At 51.6% G+C, this 20639-nt stretch overlaps 10 protein-coding genes across 13 annotated transcripts; 4 read left to right on the forward strand and 6 right to left on the reverse strand.

Moving 5' to 3' along the window:
• Window positions 1-481: 481 nt before the first annotated feature.
• Window positions 482-1486, reverse strand: H257_05525 (ribose 5-phosphate isomerase A; the record flags this gene model as incomplete). Its single annotated transcript, XM_009830431.1, has 4 exons — window positions 482-686; window positions 763-1229; window positions 1281-1341; window positions 1400-1486. 4 exons carry the CDS (start codon window positions 1484-1486, stop codon window positions 540-542), a joined length of 762 nt encoding a protein of 253 aa, XP_009828733.1. The 3' UTR covers window positions 482-539.
• A 507-nt stretch (window positions 1487-1993) lies between these two features.
• On the reverse strand, window positions 1994-4806 carry H257_05526. 2 transcript variants are annotated; one of them, XM_009830432.1, is made up of 7 exons: window positions 4644-4806; window positions 4414-4599; window positions 4188-4371; window positions 4069-4142; window positions 3784-4020; window positions 2982-3269; window positions 1994-2417 (listed from the first exon to the last, which is right to left on the reverse strand). In XM_009830432.1, exons 1-7 carry the CDS (start codon window positions 4779-4781, stop codon window positions 2121-2123), a joined length of 1404 nt encoding a protein of 467 aa, XP_009828734.1. In that variant the 5' UTR covers window positions 4782-4806; the 3' UTR covers window positions 1994-2120. The 2 variants fall into 2 exon arrangements, with proteins under 2 accessions (XP_009828734.1, XP_009828735.1); XM_009830433.1 differs by lacking the exon at window positions 1994-2417 and having other exon boundaries at window positions 2903-3269.
• A 246-nt stretch (window positions 4807-5052) lies between these two features.
• On the reverse strand, window positions 5053-6139 carry H257_05527 (hypothetical protein). Its single transcript, XM_009830434.1, has one exon. The coding sequence runs from the start codon at window positions 6124-6126 to the stop codon at window positions 5119-5121; it is 1008 nt and encodes a 335-aa protein (XP_009828736.1). The 5' UTR covers window positions 6127-6139; the 3' UTR covers window positions 5053-5118.
• Window positions 6140-6222: 83 nt separating this feature from the next.
• Window positions 6223-7052, forward strand: H257_05528 (hypothetical protein). Its single transcript, XM_009830435.1, has 2 exons — window positions 6223-6473; window positions 6522-7052. The coding sequence occupies exons 1-2, from the start codon at window positions 6261-6263 to the stop codon at window positions 7008-7010; spliced, it is 702 nt and encodes a 233-aa protein (XP_009828737.1). The 5' UTR covers window positions 6223-6260; the 3' UTR covers window positions 7011-7052.
• Window positions 7053-7424: 372 nt separating this feature from the next.
• H257_05529 lies at window positions 7425-11093 on the forward strand. 2 transcript variants are annotated; one of them, XM_009830436.1, is made up of 13 exons: window positions 7425-7569; window positions 7617-7883; window positions 7933-8325; window positions 8380-8739; window positions 8785-8951; window positions 9002-9253; window positions 9305-9505; window positions 9556-9741; window positions 9784-9970; window positions 10016-10219; window positions 10346-10489; window positions 10541-10772; window positions 10829-11093. In XM_009830436.1, exons 1-13 carry the CDS (start codon window positions 7443-7445, stop codon window positions 11010-11012), a joined length of 2904 nt encoding a protein of 967 aa, XP_009828738.1. In that variant the 5' UTR covers window positions 7425-7442; the 3' UTR covers window positions 11013-11093. The 2 variants fall into 2 exon arrangements, with proteins under 2 accessions (XP_009828738.1, XP_009828739.1); XM_009830437.1 differs by having other exon boundaries at window positions 10346-10772.
• A 32-nt stretch (window positions 11094-11125) lies between these two features.
• H257_05530 lies at window positions 11126-15294 on the forward strand. Of its 2 annotated transcripts, XM_009830438.1 has the most exons (6): window positions 11149-11893; window positions 12399-12686; window positions 12739-13129; window positions 13461-14016; window positions 14536-14638; window positions 14701-15294. In XM_009830438.1, exons 1-6 carry the CDS (start codon window positions 11149-11151, stop codon window positions 15114-15116), a joined length of 2499 nt encoding a protein of 832 aa, XP_009828740.1. In that variant the 3' UTR covers window positions 15117-15294. The 2 variants fall into 2 exon arrangements, with proteins under 2 accessions (XP_009828741.1, XP_009828740.1); XM_009830439.1 differs by lacking the exon at window positions 14701-15294 and having other exon boundaries at window positions 11126-11893; window positions 14536-14681.
• Window positions 15128-15610, reverse strand: H257_05531 (hypothetical protein). The gene is made up of 2 exons (XM_009830440.1): window positions 15491-15610; window positions 15128-15435 (listed from the first exon to the last, which is right to left on the reverse strand). Exons 1-2 carry the CDS (start codon window positions 15569-15571, stop codon window positions 15151-15153), a joined length of 366 nt encoding a protein of 121 aa, XP_009828742.1. The 5' UTR covers window positions 15572-15610; the 3' UTR covers window positions 15128-15150.
• Window positions 15611-15762: 152 nt separating this feature from the next.
• H257_05532 (hypothetical protein) lies at window positions 15763-17119 on the forward strand. The gene is made up of 2 exons (XM_009830441.1): window positions 15763-16177; window positions 16228-17119. Exons 1-2 carry the CDS (start codon window positions 15830-15832, stop codon window positions 16531-16533), a joined length of 654 nt encoding a protein of 217 aa, XP_009828743.1. The 5' UTR covers window positions 15763-15829; the 3' UTR covers window positions 16534-17119.
• On the reverse strand, window positions 16444-17120 carry H257_05533 (hypothetical protein). The gene has a single exon (XM_009830442.1). It carries the CDS (start codon window positions 17105-17107, stop codon window positions 16556-16558), a length of 552 nt encoding a protein of 183 aa, XP_009828744.1. The 5' UTR covers window positions 17108-17120; the 3' UTR covers window positions 16444-16555.
• Window positions 17121-17536: 416 nt separating this feature from the next.
• H257_05534 (hypothetical protein) lies at window positions 17537-19521 on the reverse strand (the record flags this gene model as incomplete). Its single annotated transcript, XM_009830443.1, has 2 exons — window positions 17537-17933; window positions 17978-19521. 2 exons carry the CDS (start codon window positions 19519-19521, stop codon window positions 17537-17539), a joined length of 1941 nt encoding a protein of 646 aa, XP_009828745.1.
• Between the last annotated feature and the right edge of the window lie 1118 nt (window positions 19522-20639).

Here is a 20639-nt window from a genome sequence, read left to right on the forward strand (position 1 = left end):
GAAAGAGCATAATCTGGGCATTCTCGTCAAATCAGCTGGTGAAATGTACTACTACGTGTGTAAATAAAGCAGATTCGACTCAAATCCGTAGGTGTAACGCACTCGACGAATTAGGGCCTAATCTGCTGTGCTGTAATTCATTCATTACCTGCATGGCTTGCATGGTCGTGCACGTCCTGTCGCCCATTTCCGAGTGCAAACTACCCTCACCCTCAAAATTTGCATTTCACCGGATGATCGGATTGGCTAGTTCAGCTTTTGTATGGAGTTTACACCTGCCTAATCCAATTTTGAGTGGATTTAATTTCTTCCACAAAGACAAGTATATTCAACCAATCAGAACTCCAGCGTGATTAAGACAAACCACGCGAATTTTGGGAGTTTATAGCGTATTCACAGTATTCGCTATTTGTACATGAAACACACTGTCGGTCCAAAAATTTGATCGATGGATGATGTAGTGAAAGGATTTTAATGCATAGTTGAGCCAATCTGTACGCGGATATTTCACGTTTTTATAATTATAGCGGTTATTATAATTATTGCGGCACCACGACCTTGACGGATCCGTCGGCCTGGCCAAAGAACGCCTTGGACGCTAACTGCACAAACAAACCCACTTCGACCACCCCTGGGAGCATTTTCAGGGTCTTTTCCAGGCTGGCGGGGTCTTGGAGGATCCCAAACTATTAATAAAAGTACATACATAAATATAAAAAATACTTTTAAAGAACACCGACAATAATAATATACACGCATTACATGCGTGTCGAGGATGAGGTTGCCGTTGTCAGTCACCACCGGCCCCGCCTTGGCTTTGGCCATGCGAAGCACGGGCGCGCCATGCAGTTCCTTGAGCTTGCGTATGAGCGGCACGTACGCGAGCGGCACCACTTCGATGGGTACGCCCTGGGTCCACTGCTCGCCCAGATACGTCGACTGCTTGCGGTAGTCGGCGACGATGACAAACTTCTTGGCGTTGAAGATGACAATCTTCTCCTGGAGGTGGCACCCCCCGCCGCCCTTGATGCAGTTGAGCGCCGTGTCCACTTCATCAGCGCCGTCGATCGCGATGTCGATCACAGGATGCGAGTCGAAGTTGGTCAAGTTCAACTTGTGCTGCGAGATCAGCTGCGACGCTTGGAACGACGACGGGATGCTTGAGATGCGAAGGCCTTCGTTGGCCACGCGCTCGCCAAGCCTCTCGGCTGCATACACGACCGTCGACCCTAGAATCACATGTGGTGTCAGCATGGTGGGTTGTCGACGACAGGCTATACCGCTGCCGATGCCGACAACGTCGCCGTCTTTGACGAATTCGTCCACGGCAGCGCGGGCAGCCTAATGCAGGGAGGGGAGTAAGTGAACGTGTGGAGGAGGACTGAGCGGATGGACGCACCAGGCGCTTGGCACTTTCGATGGCGGACATGAGAATGGCAGGGACGACTGGCAAACTTGAGATGCGCTTCTTGACGGTTGAGAGCATTTTCGATCGTGGGACGTATCACTTTTCAGCCAATCAAAGAGGGTTATTTCATAAGCCAATCAACAGCGTGTATTCGTTTGACCAATGGTATCACAGGATGTTGGATTTGTCGTGTTAGGTAGCGCGGCGGAAGTGTCTCGCCTGCACAGCGTCTTCAGCACAAGCAGGTGAAGATTCAGCTGCTTTGTATGCACCTCAGATCTTCGCCATGTCCGTGGGTCAGCAAGGCAAGATGACCGAGATGGTGCCTGGTTGTTGTCCAGCGGAACGCGGCGATGGCTGTCCAGGCGTCCTTCTACGACAAATTCAGTCGTACTCCCCGCGTCCAGTTCCAGGCATCAACAACGACTATATACTGTACAACAAACATTTTGGGTTCCATCACCTGCTTCCAAGAAGTGGCGCGGTGCTTTGGACTTGACTCTTCGACCGGTGCAACATCGAATTAGTGTGTGACTGAAATTAGTGTGAGACTGGATTTCGACCTTTACATAATTTACAAGCCAGGAGCACAAAAGTCCAACTGTTGGGTAAAAGGACAATACTGTACAGTAACCAAGTATCACGGTGCTCATGATGTTTGTCGATTCAGCTAGTAGTACTACATCTATGGAGCTAGTAGTCCTAATACATATCAAATGTCGTCATCGTAAGCGTCATCGTCGTCCCCGAGCAGAGGCGCCAACGGGCCTTGCCGGGGCGAGTCGACCGACAAGTCCAATGTCACTGCAACGGGCACTAAGTGGTCACTATGGTCACTACTGGACAAGAAGCACGACACGGCCGTGGCCACCGCATACAGCGCCAAAGACAACTCAAACGGCGCGCCTTTCCCTTGTCCTGCACTGTACAAGGCGGAATACGCCAGCGGACCAATCGCAGACGCGAGGGCGCGCACGGCGTACAGGGCGCCCTGTACCCGGCCTTGTTCCTGATTTACAATGAGATCAATATTGTCGATTTGATACAAATTGTTGGGGAGGGGGGGCAATCGAATCGATCCACAATCGATCTGATTGGTTGAATTTCATTGAGAGGGTTTTGATTGGCTAATAATTTTGAGCTCATCTGAGGTAGCCAATCAAATCGATTTAAATTCCAACGAGAAACCACCACACAATGAAATTTCACTCGAAAGCACAATATGACCGTACGTTCTAGTTTGGACGGGGTATATTGTCGATTCATTATAATTGGCGATATATGCTCAATCAAAGGAACAGAAGAACCAAATCGCAGACAATCGATATATCGACCAATCAAAACACACGAATCAAGTAGCCAATCAAATGATCCACCACGATTTCAACATGGAATTCGTGTGGGATGACTGAAATTAGTGTGATATTGGACGATCTTAGCATCCAAAAGCCAAAGAATCGATCGATTTGGCAAACAATCAGCACTAAAGTCATCCAAATTTGGGGTAAAAGGACAATAGTATATATACTTCTAGAGTATAACTATTAAAGAGAGGTAGTATTGATCAACCCACCTGCTCTGACACGTGGGTCGACTTGAGCGACGAGATGGCGGCAAAGCCAATGTCCCCCAAGCCCGAGCAGACGGCGACGACCAGTACGACCAACTTGGAGTGCGTGGCCAGCACGACGAGGTAGAGCCCGCTCATGACGGCATACGATAGCATGGAGATGGCCACCACACCCTTCTCCCGCACCAACCGGATGAGCAGAGGCAGCAATATACCCTGAGATAGCATGGAAGATATACCCACAGCTAGCAGGAACGACGCGTTCTCGTCCTTGTTAAAGCCCAGGTCGGTCTAGAATGGTTGGTTCATACAAGCAGCTTCAAATATAGTTTATAATAATATGGAATCGATGCAGTAGTCAATCATCGCTCGATGCATGAACACACAAATATATACTAATCGTTGTATAGTATAGTGTGTACAAGCTTAAATAGGATCAACTAGATTCAAATGGTATTTGGCGAAATGACTCTCAAGTCCAACTTTGGGTGAAATATGCACAATACTATTGACCGTTTGGATGGGAGACATAAAAACGTGAATATGGGGATTCCACGAACATAATCGACGAAAGGAAATATGTACTACTATTAATATATATATATTTATATATAAATGTAACATTTGATTAGTATTATTATTATTGATTCCAAGAAAAAATAATAGTGCACATTCAAATGAAATAGATAAAACGGTACGAAGAATTCAAATACGGATTAGAAACTCGGAGAAAAGAGGAGACATGGTGCCATCAAATATATATATATATATATATTTGTCAATAAAAGATAGAAATATAAGTTACATTGAAAAAGAATAGTCGAAACGACATGAGGCCGGCGCCGGCAAACGTCGAGAGTGCGATGACGACGCTGAGGCGGCGGAAGAGACTCGTTTTGAGTAGGATCGTCATGGCGCGGAAGGGGTTGATGCCGGTGTAGGATGGCGCGCGGCAGGACATGGACAGGGTTTCGTTGAAGGCCAAAACGCACCAGAGGACCCGCAAGATGTAAAAGACGGCGGAAAGGACGAGTATGGTGAACTACATGTCGGTGATGACGAAGGGAGGGGGTACTTATAGATGTCGTACGGTGTTGAGGTATTCGGTGAGGGCGATGGCGAGGGAGAAGAAGACGGACTGGATGGCGAAGAGACCGCCGTACGCTAGACAGGACGAGTGAGTCGCGAGAGAGAGATGGAGGTATGTACCGGTGGTTCGGTTGTGGGGGGAGATGGTGTCGGCGACAGACGCGGCGACGACGGATCCAGTCAGGAACGAGTTGTACACGAACTTGACGATAAAGTAGATGTGAATGTCGTGATTGTAGATGCAAAACAGCATGATCGTGAAGGGGTAGACCACGTGCAGCACTTGTGCTGCCACTAGGAATGGCTAGAAGGGACCGTGACGAGGGAGCAACCACGACAAGTGTACCTTGCGACCGTAGATGTCGGAGCCTTGGCCCACGAGCGGCGTGATGATGAAGCTAATTAGAGACCCAAGGGACGATGTGGCGCTGGACCATATGTTTGCTTCCTTGGACCCTTGCACGCACGCGGTCACGTTGCTGAACTTGACGCAGTCGATGGGAACCCCGTTGTTGTGTTCCCTCGCAAAGTACTACTGCCAAAGGTCATCACCATGCAGAGGACACGATGGATTACCTCGGTGGTGGCGATGGGCAGCACGGGCACGAGGAGTCCATATGAGAGAGACTCGAGGATCGTCAGGAACAGCAGCGGGAAGATCGCCCACAGCACCACATGGATCGGCGCCAGCGATACCTCCTTGGTCGGCTTCATATTGATTGTTTCATCTTGGGACAAAAGAACCTCTCAAAGTCAGTACTATATGTTCTTCGTTGACTTCATATATGCATTATTAGAGTTTCCTCATGGGTCATTCATTTTCAAACTCACCACGCCGCGCGCACTCAAGTGGATGAACCGACGGGCAGGTACTGTATGTAGGTTGCCGGTACGTCCGCCCTGCGCTTGACATGCCGTCGTCCATCAAGGAATGTGTGATCTAACGATGCGCGTGCAATACCCGTAACCAAGGAACGCCGTCATACTGCATGTGAATCATGGCGACACTCGTTTGCTCATAGAGAAGGATCGCACGAGTTACTTAGTGCATTTACAGGACTTTCTTGGACGGGAGGGCGTTGGAGATGGACTGCGCGTACGAGATGAGTCGCTTGACGCTGGTGAGGTACTTTCTCTGCAGTTCGTTGTTCATGACGTGTGCCTGTTTGTTGGAATTGATCTTCTCTCGCCCCGTACGTTCGTGGATGCCGACCATGGTCACCCCAATGGGCCACGCGGCGTTCCCGATCGCCATCTTGATGTACGCGTCGTTCGCCTGTACGAACTCGCCGCCCTCGCAGAACCGCACGATGTCCAGCAGATTCCTCAGAATATCCTCGGGGACTTCGTGGTGCTTGCAGAGACGGAACAGCGGCCGGATGTAGTCCTTGCACTGCTTCATGGTTCGCGTGGCGATCTTGCCCTGCGCCGTGCGCTTCACCGTCTCAGGGCGCTGCCCCAGCGCCAGCTCCCACTGACTCAGCATCGTTTTGAAGTATCTGTACACAAGCATCTCATCGCTTCGCTCGTCCTTGTTCTCCTCCGTCTCCACTTCCTTATCGTCCTTGTCCGCCTGAATCTCCATCTCCCCGCCTTCCGTCGCATGGATGAGAGATTCCAGCCGATTCGCGCGATCTTGCGCAGTCTCCCCGAATAGCGTCACCGGGTGGCCTAAGTTCCGCAGGCGCTTCTTAATGTCGGACAAACTCAGGTTCAATTGGCCTGTCGCATCTCCCTGCTGTGTTGTGGAGGTGTCCGACCCCTTGACCTCCGCAGAACTCGAAGACGACGCATTCGATTTCGTTTGTTCGTTGCTTGACGCGGTGGACGCCGATGTGGTACTGTTGGCCTCAATGTGAAGTGCTTTTGCCGCGAGTTCGGCTGCGGATGCCGCGGCGGCAGCGGCAGCTTCGATACGCTCCTTCTCATCCAAGGCAGCTTCAATCTCTCCACGTCGAAGGTACTTCTTCTTCGAAGCAGGGGCATCACCGAGCGCCAGGGCTTTCGCTTCCTCCCGCTGCCTCTTCAATGCGGCCATCTGCGCTTGGATCTGCTCCATGGTGCTGTGCGTTGGTAAATGCCACAAATCCGGAAACGTGGTGTCCCGTTTCCGGATACCGGATAATAAATTATCCGGATTAATTTTGCTTTTAACGCACATTGAAGCAGCAGAGACCAACCAACCAAAGCGCGATGGCGGAAGAACTGAGCAAGACGGAGCGTCGCCGCGCGGCCAAGGCCAAGAAGAAGGCAACGATCAACATGGAGAAACAGAAGAGACAGGACAAGCGCGAGGAGATGAAGCAGCGTCGCCGCGACCAGAAGATGCAGCCGAAGGGAGGGTTCAACGAGGACGGGTGTTGGCTTTGTGGCGCGTCGGACCATCGCAAGCAGGACTGCACGGAGGTAGAACTGTAGGAATATGTGCCTTGGTCTAACATGTGATGCTTGCAGGGGAATTCGAACAAGAGCTGTTTCCATTGCCGGAAGAAGGGCCACGACATCAATTCGTGTCCGCAGCGCAAAGGCGAAGCCAACGACTTGTGCTTCAACTGCGGCGAAAGCGGTCATAGTCTGTGGAAGTGCCCCAAGCCCAAAGTGGGCGACGGCACTTCGTTCGCACAATGCTTTGTCTGTCAAGGCACGGGCCACTTGAGCTCCAAGTGTCCGCTGTCCGAGAAAGGCATCTACCCCAAGGGCGGCAGTTGCAAGGTGTGCCAGAGTAAAATGCATTTGGCCAAGGACTGCCCCCACAAAGATGGACCCCAGAACACGAAGAAGGTCTTTGCCGACGACGATGTTGACGATAGCATGACCGGCACGGCCTCGCTCGAATATGGCGGGGATGCCTTGGACGACATAGATATCATCGAAGACAATGATGACAATGAAATCAAAGCACCACCCAAGTCGACTCAGAGGAAGAAGGTGGTCAAGTTTTAACCAATAGAAACCCTGTATTATCACAATCCACGACATTTTTATCCGGATAACAGCCATTGTAATTTTGAGTAGATTGTAAGCAATTCCACGGTGACCAGTTATTCGTGACATCATATTGTCAAGTCGATTCGAAGTTGGACTTGGGGTGCTCAATCGATTGAGCAGCACCAAATCGGCAGACAATGGATTGGCCAATCAAAACGAAGAACCGGAATCTGTGGCCAATCAAATCTACTCTTCGACGAATTCAACATCGAATTAGTTGACTGAAACTACGAGTTTTACGTACAAAAGTTAGTGCAAAGAATCGATCGATAGGTTTGGTGAATCAGCAAAAAAGTCGAAATTCTTGGGTAAAAGATCGTTTGCATTAGCAAATGTAACGTTATGGGCGATCCACTATGTAACTGCCGCCTTGAAACCGACAGTTACATGTCGATGTGGCGAATCTTGGTGGCGGCCGTGGCGTCGGCTCAGGCCACCGTGGCGCCAGGTCACTTTCTGTTCATGCCCACTGCGTACAGTCAAACGTCCGTGTGGGGCTCCGTGTCCGTCTTGGGTGCGCCCCGTCCCGTTGTTATTATTCGCTGACGACATTCCATCTAGTCCAGCGGGGGTTGGGCGCCGACGGGACCGCGTCCGTCGCCGTGTCCTCTCGAGACGGCAGTGCGTTGCAGTCCATCCATTACATCCCCATCGTGAACCAGACACTGGGGTGGAGTGATGGGGACTCCAACCCCGTCGAAGTGCAAGTGCGGTTTGCAGCAACCCCAACCAACCAAGATGTGACCTTCTTCCTCGACTTGCACGACGCCACCACTTCGATATACATGCCACAAGCCACCGCCGAGATCACCATCCGCGCCACCAATGGTCCTCCTTCATATATTAATACCCAACTAACATATGGTTGCTACGGCAGTCTACCCCGGGGACATAACGTTTTCGGCCAACTCTACATCGTTCACGATTCCTCCGACGTGGAACCCCCAAACACCGTACCCCCTGAGCATCCCCGTGCACCGACTCCACGGCGCGTTCGGCCACGTGCAAGTGCCGTACGATGTAGTAGTGACTGCCACGTCCACTGCTACTGCGGGCGAAGACTTCAATTTTGTCAAGGGGCTGCCGTTTGCCCGGTTCATGTCGTGGTCGGATAGTGACCACGGCCCCAAGTACATTGACTTGCTGTGGCTCAACCAGGCCCCGTACCGCCAAGACCTGACGTTCACACTACAGCTGTTTGCACCCACTGGACAAGCCCTACTGGGCACGATTTCTACCGTGGACATCACCGTCCAAGGCAACCACTTGGGTATGATAGAACTACTCATGAGAACAGCTCCAAACTTATATCGTTTTATTATAGGTGTGCCGGCAGGGGTGTTGCAGCTAAATGCGCCGTGCTTTCCAAGCTGTGCAGCCGACGTGTACTCGGTGCAAGCCGGCTCGGCTGTGCGCATCTACGTGGCACGACAGGAGGGGACTGTGGGAGCGATCGCCGTGAGCTATTTGTGCGTGTCGTTGATCCCCGGCCAGCCCCAAACCGGCACGTTGACTTGGGCAGATGGAGACGCTGCAGAAAAGAGCTTTGTGCTCGCAACAGCTGCGACTAGCCCCACGGGGACTCCGCACCTAGTGGTGCTGCAGGCTCCTACGAATGGGGCCACGCTGAGCACTACTGCAGCCACGACTATTGTGACGGTGTTACCGCTGGAACCTTACGCAGGTGCGACTTCCAAGGGATGAGAATGGCTCACTAGAAGTCATACAGGGGGGGTCGTGGACTTTGTGTCGATCACAACAGAAGAGCGACTTCTTCGATTGTCGCCAGTCACAAGCGATCTGCTGCAACTCCTGCCCGAAGTGGACTACTGGGATTCCCGCATCGGTTTGGCCAAACCGGTGCAGGTCACCGCGCCAGGCTCGTTCTCCGTGCTCGTACAAACTTCGTTCTTTACCATATATTCGAACGAACAAGTTGCACCTAGGTGCAGCGGTCTCGGGGCAGTGTAGGCGCGGCCACCGTGTATGTACAAACCATCGACGGCACAGCCATCGGAGGCATCGATTTCGTCGCTCAAACAAGTGCATTGCAGTGGCAAGACGGAGATACACGGCCAGTTTCGGTCACCGTGACCATCTTGGCGCCGCCGTACACTGCCTTAAATCCATCCCGCGCATTTTCATTGGTGCTCACGACTCCTACGAACACGCGACTGGGAGCATTTGCTCAACTGCCCGTAAGATTCGACTGGTTTAATAAGGTATGTTGTGATGTTGTTGGTATGTAGCTGGTCATTCGAGGAGCGATGCAAACCCCCCGCCTTGTCTCGAGCGTGCTGAACATGTCGGCCAAGACGCTAACATTGACATTCTCGCACCCGATTGCTTCTGCTGCCGTGACCCTTTTATCGATTCTGAACCCCCAAACCAACACCAAAATCACGTTAACGAGTGACTCACTGGTGGTTCCAGTGTCGCCGACGACCGTGGTAGGTCCAACTTGGCCAATCCTTTTCGACTAAACCTCCTCGATGGGTAGGTGCAAATCCAAGTAGGAGCCAACGACTTTGTCCGGTTGCAACAGGCCCCCACCGTGGCCACAACAGCCGCCACCGCGGCGCTGTCGTTCGAGCCAGGGTTTGCAAACTATGACAACTTGCAGTGTAAATCCACTCGAATCCAAGGCTGCTGGCAGCCGTTGATGCTGCCTCAATCACCGATCCTGGTACACTAAAGTAGGATTCGCAAGTTATATATTTCCACGTAGGTGACAACGTTCGTGGCGGATGTGGTCGGTCCCAGCTTGAGTCAGTTTACATATGACCAGCAATACATCCAGCTGCGCTTTTCTAAAGTGATGGACCGGTCGACGTTTCAGTTCATGCACCTGTGTGACTCGCTCGTAGCCACCAACTGCATCGGGCTGTCGGCCCCCAGTCGACTTATTCCCCGTGGTTCGTACAAACACAGTCAACTTCAACTCTCTGACGTGGCAGCAGGAGAAGCGACCACGACGACGTTGCCGTTCCCAGTGGACGAGACGCTGTGGATCGTGTGGGTGTCGCCGTCGACCGTGGCCCAACTGAACGCCGCGGGCATCGGGCTCACCCGCGGCACGTCCTTCGTCTCGCTACCTCCTGGCCTTCGAGACATTCAGGGAAATGCTTTCCAAGGACCCACCGTCCAACAAGCTGCCACTGCTGGTAGGTACTGTAGTCCATTTTTAGTACTGAATTTTGTATGGGGCAGTCAGTCATCACACTAATTCGCGTCATTGTGCTTTACTACATGCTGATTGGCTAAATCCTACGAAAACAATTTGGGGGTAGATTGCAGCGCGTGTCCGGCTGGCTCGTATGGCTCGCGAACGTGCACCGACACGGCGGACCGGGTGTGCTCGCCATGCACGGTATGTGGAACTGGTTTCTTTGCGGCCACTGCCTGCTCTGCCACCCGCGACACCGCGTGTCTTCGTAAGATCTCGACTGGGGGAACCTACTATGTGTAGTGACTAAGACATATAGGTTGCCGGCCGTGCCATTTTGGTCTGTACGCGTCCACCCACTGCTCGCCGACGCAGAATCGAGTGTGCAGTGCATGTACGAAATGCACGAATGACCAATACGAGTTCTCCCCGTGCACCACCGAAGCGGACCGCGTGTGTCTGACCTGCGACTCATGTGCGTTGACATGGCAGCAAGAACAAGTGTGCAAGAAGAGCGTGGCGTTTGAGCGGCGCAAGCGATCCCCCTACGGGTGCGTCCTCGTTTCCCATTGTCGTCGTGTGAGTTGATGCCGCCCATCGACGGTAGATGTCCCGCAGTGATGGCGTACCCCACCGAGGAAGCGAGGTTGCAGGCCGCCAAGTCCAACGCGTGTGGTGCAGGCAGGTGCTCGTGCACAGGAACTGGCGTCGGAAATGCCAACCCCAATGGCTTCTCATACCCCACAGACCCGCGATGCACCGGACCGTCAAATTATGGCATCATCCTGTAACGATTCAGTTTTGAGTTGACCAATAGGTAGTTTTAAACATTTCGACCAATCAAATTCGGGCTCGCCTGATTTTAAAGCCAATCAGAACCTTGTTATTCACAACAATTGTTGCCTGGTGCACACACATCCAAAGGAAATGGCAGCGCAACTCCGTGTGCCAATACAGCTCCGGCATGCCGCCACGCGGACGTTCTCGTCCAGGCCAGTTGCACGCGCGTGGTCTTCTCCGAAGCAACCCACGGTCTCGACCACTGTGAAGCCAGTACCAGTACCTCCTGGCCGAAAGACGTGGGACAAAGAGTTGAAAGCGTGGGTGCCGTACGTTGACAAGTCGGCGACAACCAACAACGCTGCCTCGTCGACGCCGCCGTTTCGCAAGGGTATCCCTACAAAGTCCAGTCCTCGCCAGCCGTGGTTGAAGCCTTCCGCCGTGATCGACCCGCCACGGTTCAAGCTGTTTGGCAAAGGCGGCGAGATCCAGGTCGACTCGAACGCCGCCGCCGGGCGCGGCCATCCTCCCCCAAAGCAGCAACAACAACAACAGAAGAAGAGCTTCAAGTTTGAAAAGAGCCTCTTCTCCAAGGACTACTTTCCCGACGTATCGTGGAACTCGTCCGCTGCATCGACTACCGCCGACCACAAATCCCATCGCCAAAGGTACCAGCAGCGCAACAACGCCACGGATCGCCATCCCAAGAACAAGTTCCGCGATCGAAAGCGCTCGAACGTCACGTCATCATCCTTGCCCCAGCGAGAGATGAAGGTGGAGATTCCAGATACAATCACCGTCGAGGACTTGGCCGACCGCATGTGCATCAAATCGCATCTACTTTTGCGCACATTGCGGACACTGGGTGAACGAGACCTGAATGAAACGTCTGGTACGTCGATTGTCTTGTCCAGAACGTGTTTTGTATGGATTTGTATTGTCAGAGCATTCGAATCCACTTGATCTCCTTTCAACTTGTGCAAACTATACAAAGAGTAGTATATATATACTAATTTATATATATACTACTATATATATACAAAGAGTAGTATATATATATACTGCAACTCTTTGTATAGTTTGCACAAGTCAGTCGGAGGGACTAGGCCGAATCAAGCGTATTTTGGATTGGCAGAAATTCGAGCGAAAGACGTGATTTGATTGGCTTAGATGGTTGTTTAATCCATTCGATTCTGCTGTTGTTTCTGATTCGTTGCCAAGTCTATCGATATCTTCTTTGTCGTGGCATTTGTTAAGTCACACACTAATTCGATGTTGTTGCATTGGTCGAATGGATAATTTGATTGGCTACTTGATCAGCGATCTGGGTTTTGATTGGTCGTATTTCAATTGTCTGCCGAATCGATCTGACAATATATATATATATCTGTGTGTAGAACTGTCTGCGACAGTGGCCGAACTGGCCGTGGAAGATCTAGGGATGATTCCCATTTTGGTCCAAGGGTTTGTGGACATCAAGCCCACGGACGTACCCGCCGACTGCGCGGCATTTCCCGCCCGTCCTCCCATTGTCACAGTGATGGGGCACGTCGATCATGGCAAGACGACGCTGCTGGATGCGCTGCGCAACACCACGACCACCGAACACGGCGGGATCACGCAAAAGATTGGGTCGTTTACAGTACCTCTTGACGACAAATCCATCGTGTTCTTCGATACCCCTGGTACAGTTCCCAACGTTTGGTGTGGGAAAATTCCCATTTTTGGCACGACTAGGACATGCGGCGTTTTCGACCATGCGCGCCCAAGGATGTTCCCTCACGGACATTCTCGTGGTCGTGATAGCCGCGGACGATGGGATCCAACCCCAGACGAAGGAAGTACTTCGACTTGCGATCGACCAATCGGTGCCGCTGATCGTCGCCGTGACGAAATGCGACAGGTTTCCAGGGCAAGAGGATGAAATCATCGCGCGTATAACCAAAGAGGTGCAGATGGAGGGGATTCACGACCAAGATATGCAGCTTGTGTGTGTATCTGGGAAGACGGGCCAAGGGCTGGATGACCTCAAGCAGGCGATTCTGCTGCAGGCCGACATCATGGAGCTGGCCGCGGACACGTCCAAGCCGGGCGAAGGCGTGGTCGTGGAAGGAAGCGTCGTTCGAGGGTATGGATGGCCATATGTGCGACAACGGGATGTACAAGAATTGGGAAATTTCCCTCAACATTTGACTTTTGGGCGGATTGTCTCCAAGTCTATCTCATCGGTCCAGTCTTCCTTCTTTGTATATATTGGAGTTGAAATGATCCAGTGTCACACGAATTCGATGTTAAATTGGTCATGATTTTTGATTGGCTATTTTATTTGTGTTCTGGGTTTTGATTGGTCAATATATCTGCGATTTGGTGCTGCTGCTCATTCGATTGAACTCGAATTTCGAATCGACGACTTGATAATATATATATATATATATTAATATATATACATATATATATAGATGGGGGGTCACTGTGGACGCGATGGTAACATGGGGCACGCTCCGTGTGGGTCAACTGGTGGTGTGCGGGTTGGAATTTGGCAAAATCAAGGCTCTAATTGACGAGAATGGGATATCCGTCCAATTTGCAACCCCCGGCACCCCCGTCCGGGTCGTGGGGCTCAAGGACCTGCCCAAGACAGGCCAGACGATCCTCCCGGTCGAGACGGAGGCCGCCGCCAAGGAGATCGTGGCGGAAAGAGCTCGGATTCTGGAACAGGTGGCCATCAAGGAGGCCGAGGCGGCGGCCGCGCGGCTGCGGGAAGGCGAGGCGGCGCATGTGCCCATTGGTCGGCGCGGAAAGGGGCGGCAGCTGGAGCTCCAGCGGCAGGAGCGGGCCAAAGAGGAGGAGCGGATGGATGCGCTGACACCAGAGGACGACGGATACGTGGCCAAGGTGGTTCCAGTGGTCCTGAAAGCCAACGCCCTAGGCATTATCACCGCCATCGACCATATGATTGCCGAGCTCAATGCTGTGAGTCGGGAATGTACCCTCAAGTGCATCTACGCTGGCGTGGTAAGATGGAAGAACATGATATATATTCCCCAAATGTGCATGATTTGCCAAATATCTACGTATCGATATATCGATTCATATACTGGATTGGTCGAAGAGTGAATTTGATTGGCTACTTGATTTTCGTGTTCTGGGTTTTGATTGGTCGATATATCGATTTGGTTAGTCTGCTCATTCGATTGAACATCCCCCCTACTCCAATTTCGAATCGACTTGACAATATATATATATATATATATATATATAGTGAATTTCACCCAAATTTGGACTTGAGAGTCATTTCGTCAAATAGCTTTCGAATCTATTTGATCTACTTAATCTTGTACACACTATACTATACAAAGATTAGTATAAATATTGGTTTTGCCCAATGCGGAGGGTCAAACGTTTGGATTGGCAGAAATTTGACAACATGACGTGATTTGATTGGCTGAGGCGGTCTTTAATCGTAAGACATTATTATGGGCTCCAGTTTTGAATCGATTTGACAATATATATATATATATAATATATGTGTAGGGATCTGTGACAACGTCCGACATTGACTTGGCAGCGAGTACCAACGCCACGATCTTTACCTTCAACACCCGCCAAGGGGCGCTGATTGAGAAGGACGCGCAGCGTACGTAACGGATGCAAGATGGAAGGAAGCGTGGAAAGATGACGTGGGCTATGTGAATGTAGGCAAACAAGTGCCGATCAAAGCGCACAATATCATTTACGCCCTCATGGACGAGATTGAGATGCTCGTGACGAGTCAGATGACACATACTGACAAGGAAGAGCCTATCGGAGCGGCGGAAGTGCTCGAGTTCATCCCGATCAACCTCAAGGGGCGGCGGAAGGCAAGCATCGCCGGCGTCCGCGTGACCGACGGGACACTCGTCATGGACGCCAAGTACCGCATCGTCCGAGATGGACATGTGGTCGCGGAGGACCTATCGCTCGAAAGCATGAAGCATTTCCAGGATAAGATCTCCGAGTCGGCCAAGGGCCAGGAGTGCGGCATCCAGTTTACAGACGACGACGCGGCCTTCAAGGCGGGGGACGTGGTCCAGGCGTATCGGATGGTTAAAGTGCGCCCAAAGCTGCTGAGATGAGAGAAGGGAACGAGTAGAACGAGTAGTGTTTTCATTATAGCAAACTAATCGCGTAAATCGAGCACAGCGCGAGAATCGTGGACGAGTCGTACCGCACGACGACGTGGCCGTCGGTGTCGGCGTTCCAAAAGCACGACGTGTTGGTGTGGAACCCGCCGTTCTTCTTCTGCACGATAGTCACGTTGACGAGGAACTTGAACCCTGCCGCTCCGTCCGCAAGACCCTTGAGCGAGTGTAGACAGCTGTGGGTGATCTCATGCACCCACGTCGAGGCTTCGACCGGATGGTACGTCTTGTCCTTGAGCACTTGTTCAAGGGTCTAGCACACACATACACACACATGAAGAGGAAGAGTGTCGTTGCGAGGAGGGTACCTGGAGTGCTACGCGCTTGACGTCGCCTTGGATCGTGTTGAAGTAGTAGGTCGGCTCGGCAGCCTCGTCGACAACCATCATGACTTACTTGGTGGATGATCCGACGTTCGCTTGACTTCCTCGTTTGATTGGCTAAAATTAAATAAGTTGATTGCCATTTGTTTCATTAAAAATATGGCCATCCTGTGATGCGATTGGCTAGTATTTGGATAGAGCTGTTTGATTGGTTGAAATCCAGAACATTTTCCGCTACAATTTGATGCTGGCAACTTGGACAAGAAGCTTCACATTCAAGTCGAGACGAACGAGTCGCGGAAGGCTACTACGAAGGACAGAGGCATGTGCAGTAGAGACACCGCGTTGATCCCGCCAGACACGTGGGCATTGTACCATCAACTGATACACGTGCACATGCACGCGCTAGCTAGTCACGTGCGGATCTTTCACCAACTTGTCGACACGTACGTCGCACATGTGGGCGAGCATCCCATCACCGGCGTGCGGTCTGTGGCTACATGCAGCCTTCCTAAGACAAAGCGCAGCATATTGGCTCACAGCACGCCGAGTAACCTTCCTTCCGCGTTCACCATGACACTGTTGAGCCAAGTTTGCCACAGAGGTGGATACATCGAGTCGCCGTTGTTGCTGGAATACGCCCTCAACCAACTCGAGCGGTGGCAACTCGAGGTGCGTAGTATTACTACGTATCTATGAGTAGTAGTAATAGTATGTACTAGACCGCCGAGAAGGTTCAAATCACATTTGTCGTGTACTTGACTCTCCAGCATCATGGACATCATGGTGCATCCTCCTCATCCTTCTCCCGTTTCGACCAGTATTACTGCCTCTACGAATCCTATCTGCATGTGTTCCTCAACTGGATGCGGCATGCCGCCCTCGAGAAGCTCCGGACCACCGAACTCGATGAGCTCGTCCGCGTGTTGCTGCTCCTGGTGTCGGCCTTCCCGCCGCTCCTTCACAGCCGTCGCAGGCAGACCGCCCGACTCCTCCGGCTTATCCGGAATGCTTTGCCCACAACATAACATTCATACAAAGTAGTACTAATTATGCATCGTGCTCGTCGTTCTCGGCATGCTCGCTGCGGCGGCGGTGGTCGTAGCGGTCCATGCCGTGGCGCCGCTTGAAGCTTCCTATCCACGACTCGCCCGCCTTGAACACGTCGGTGCTGAGACCCTTGGACTCGGCCTCTTCCAGCGCCTTGTCGCGGAGCATGCTGTGGGTCACAGGCACCCCGTTCGACCGCAGCTCGCAGATCCACCGCACGAGGCGGTCTTCGCTTTCGGTACCAAGAGTGCTACTCACACCATGGGGACGGGAACATCGATGGGATGCTTGAATGGGATCCGACGCACGGGCTGCGATGGACGCTCGTGTGGCAATCCACGTGTGGACGTTCTTGCGTGCGGATTCGCGCGCCAACCCGACTACGTTCGGATAGAAGTGGTCCATAGTGCTGGGCATGCCGTGCTCTGCGTGGTACTCGATCACTCGCAGCTTTTCTTCGTACGTGAGGCGCTTCCTTTGAAGCCCTACCCGCTTCTTTGCCGGGAGGCTCGCATTCGCCGGCAGTCGCGGTCGGCCTCGAACTCCGGGCATTTTACAGTTAAAGAACAAGATATGGATTATAAGAGGTTATATTCGCACTTCTGTGGAGACGAATAATTTATCACAGTTTATGACATATGGATTATAAGAGCTTAAATTCGCACTTCTGCGGAGACGAATCATTTATCACAGTTTATGATATATGGATTATAAGAGGTCAAGGTATACTACTCAGAAAAAGAATCATTTATCACAGTTTATGATATATGGATTATAAGAGGTGAATGGATACGAGTCCGTAAAGACGTATCATTTCTCACGGTATATGGTTTTATAGACGTTTTCGGGGTTTCGGGGTTTGCCGTAAAAGTCAAGTGCAATGAACCCCGAAACCCCAACAAAAGTTGCACGAAGCTGGCGATAAAGTCGACCAAAGTACAGTCTTCGTTAATGCATTAGTTGTTTGTATCAACGGGTGCATTATAGGTCAAAATCATCGTCACGTTCATCGTCATCGTCGTCGTTGTCATCGTTATCATCGTCATCGTCGTTGTCATCGTCATCGTCGTCGTCATCGTCGATATCATCAACGTACAGGTTGACGCGGGGGCACTTGTTGGCTTCAACGTATTTGGTGTAGTTGCCAGTGTTACTGTGGACGTCGTGCGAGTAGCATCCGGTCGAGTTAGACGCGGCGACGGCCACTTGGTTGGTCGCGTTGGTACCGACGCGCGAGTCGGTGTGGGACTTGGCCGTTTGGGCGATCGAGAGCTCGTACCCTTCGACTCCGACGCGGAAGTCGTCCTTGTTGCCGTGGATTTTGAGTTTCTGGCGGAGGTCGTGTTGAATCGTCACGTTTTTCGTGAAGTACTTGGGGCTTGGATCGACGATCTCAGATGGTTTGTGTCTTCTTGTTCAAACGGAATGAGCGGCGATCTGAATGGCGGGATGTCCACCTCATCGACTGATGATAGAATCACATTACGGGCCGACTTGCCGTATGTGTAGGGTTTGTACTCGAGTTTGCCGTAGAGCGGGTAGTCCTCCGTGTAGTACTTGGTGGTTTTCGTGCCGTCTTGAAACTTGACGGTGGTCGTGGTCTGGGTCGTGCTGCGCTGCTTGAACAATCGTTCGTTCCTCGAGTACTCTTGGTGGCTCACGAAGGTGAACTTTTGCTTGATGTTGTACTTGCGGATGCCTCGCGAGTTGGAGATGGTCGACTTGACATTCACTTGACGGGTGGCGGTCGTGTCGACGGTCTGGTTACGGCCGGTGCCGTTGTAAGCCACATTGGGCACGACATTACGGTCAAACACTTTACGGTCCAGTGTGGCCACCGTCTTTTCGACGTTGTGGTCCTGGTACACCAACAGATTGGCGTTGGTGGGCCAGTACGCCAAGCCGTGACCGACGGCGAAGCTCACGTTGTGCGGCTTGCCGTCCAGCACCTTGGCCACATACGGCGTCAGGTCGATGATGTACGTGGGGGCTTCGAAGCCACCCACGGACACGATGGGGCGCCACAGGGCAGGACTCATGCCGCCCGTGTAAATGAGCGGGAACGGCCACACCGCGCCGACAATCTCGTTATCCAGGAGGATCTGCACTTCACGAAAGGATCCGCCGGCACAGTCTGCCTTGAGGGCGGCCTTGAGCTCGTCGGGAGGGTTGGCGTAGTGGAACTCGTCGCATCCGTGGTGAGACGTAAACAGCTCCAGGTACAACCCATCGAGGTTCTTGGGGAAGGTCACGAGGTTGAAGTTCTTGCCGAGGGTGTTGGGCTGGACGTTGAACCAGGGATAGGTGTCGTTGGATTTGAAGATCGGAACGATCTGGTCGGGCGCGTACGGAACGCGCTGGACGACGTGCTGAGACGGGTCCTTCTTGTAGAACTCGGCCGTGATCGTCACATGAAAGCTGCTCGTGTACACGTCGTTGACCACGTTGTCAAGGGAGGCCGTGACATTGCCGTTTTTCCCAAACAGAGCTCGGTATTGGGAAATTTCCCGAAAGATTTCCCAGTGAGGGCCAATCACCTTGTTGGGCTCCTGCGTGGTCGTGCGGAGGACGGGGTGGTTGCCGATCCAGACGCCGGCGATCCGGTCAAACTGCCGACCAGGGTCCACGTTGGCCTTGTACCGGAGGTAAACGAGGGAATATTCCGGGTCGTTATAGCAGGAAGGGGGGGAAAAGTCCCCCTTGTATGGCTTGTTGTACGAGTGCGCGTACGTGTGGTTCTTGACGAGGGTGACCACACAAGGAGCAGCCGAAGTGTCGATGATCTTCGAGTCCACGGGGAAGTTGACGTCCAGCGACTGGTCGGGGCGGGGGAGCCACCCGGCAGAGTGCGCCTTGGGGTTGACTGCCACCTCCGCCTCGACCGCTTCGGGGAACTTGATGTCCTCGCTGTTGTCCGCGACTACGATCGAAGCGGCGATGGAAAGGAGAGCTACCAACGACACCATGATGTTCTAGTGCAAGTGGGGGCGAAATGCACAATGAGGTTGGTAAGCCGGAAGGAATGCACATGCGTTGGGTAGGGGGTGGGACGCGTTACATCTACCAGCTGACCAAGAACAGTCTTAACGATGGGCGTGACGTCGACCAGGAGCATTCGCCAATTCGATACCGGCATGTATCCGCTGGTGTGACAATGATAGGTGGCACTTTTTCGGCGAAATATAATTTAAAGAGGTGTACGAACTGAATTTGATTGGTAAATAAATCAATCACCCATGATGACTGGGATATCTTTGACGAGATGTTGAAAAGGGGGGACAGAACGTTAATTCCTCTTTCTCGGTTAGAACGACCAGACGTATTCTGCTCTTATTATTAGCGACCCTGCGACCCTGCGACGGAGAGGGCAACGTCTCTACAATAAATTGGAGGTCGTATCCCCATATGGACACTAACGTTGAATGCCCGTGACCGGTTGCATCTGTCAACCGCTTGACATCTTGTCGACAGCATCAGTACTGTCTCTCGTACGCTTGAGATGTGCCTTGTGAATTACTCCTTGTACTACGTAGGACTACATACTATTAGTAGTACTTACTAGTACTACTATAATAGTTCTACATAGTACTACGTAGTACAGTACATGTACCGGTAGTACGTAGTAATTTCTTCCCTCTGTTCCTGATATGGGAGTTGTGGGTGATTTCAATGGATAGTTTGTATGAGCGTTTGTTTACTTTTGTAAAACAAAACAGACGATTCATGTACTTGATTCACAGTCAATACTACGATACTACGTAGTGTACAGTACTTCGTACTTAATACTATTATAATAGGTGATTCATGTAATTCCCGCCCACCGAATGGCCAATCACAATCATGCAGGCAAATTCATTGGAAAAAATTAAGTATACACGATTTACGAAACAAACACGAAACAAAATACACCAGACTACTAGCAATCACGAAACGTTTTTGTTTCGTAAATCACTTGTATCTAATTCCTGCTATCTTGAAATTTGTATCCGATTGCTTGTATCTTAGATATATGGTGATTTACGAAACAATCACGAAACATGCATACTATTAGTAAGTACTACGTAATTTACTGTGGACAGATATC

This window comes from Aphanomyces astaci (genome assembly GCF_000520075.1).
Source record: "Aphanomyces astaci strain APO3 unplaced genomic scaffold supercont1.10, whole genome shotgun sequence".
Taxonomy (NCBI): domain Eukaryota; phylum Oomycota; class Saprolegniomycetes; order Saprolegniales; family Verrucalvaceae; genus Aphanomyces; species Aphanomyces astaci.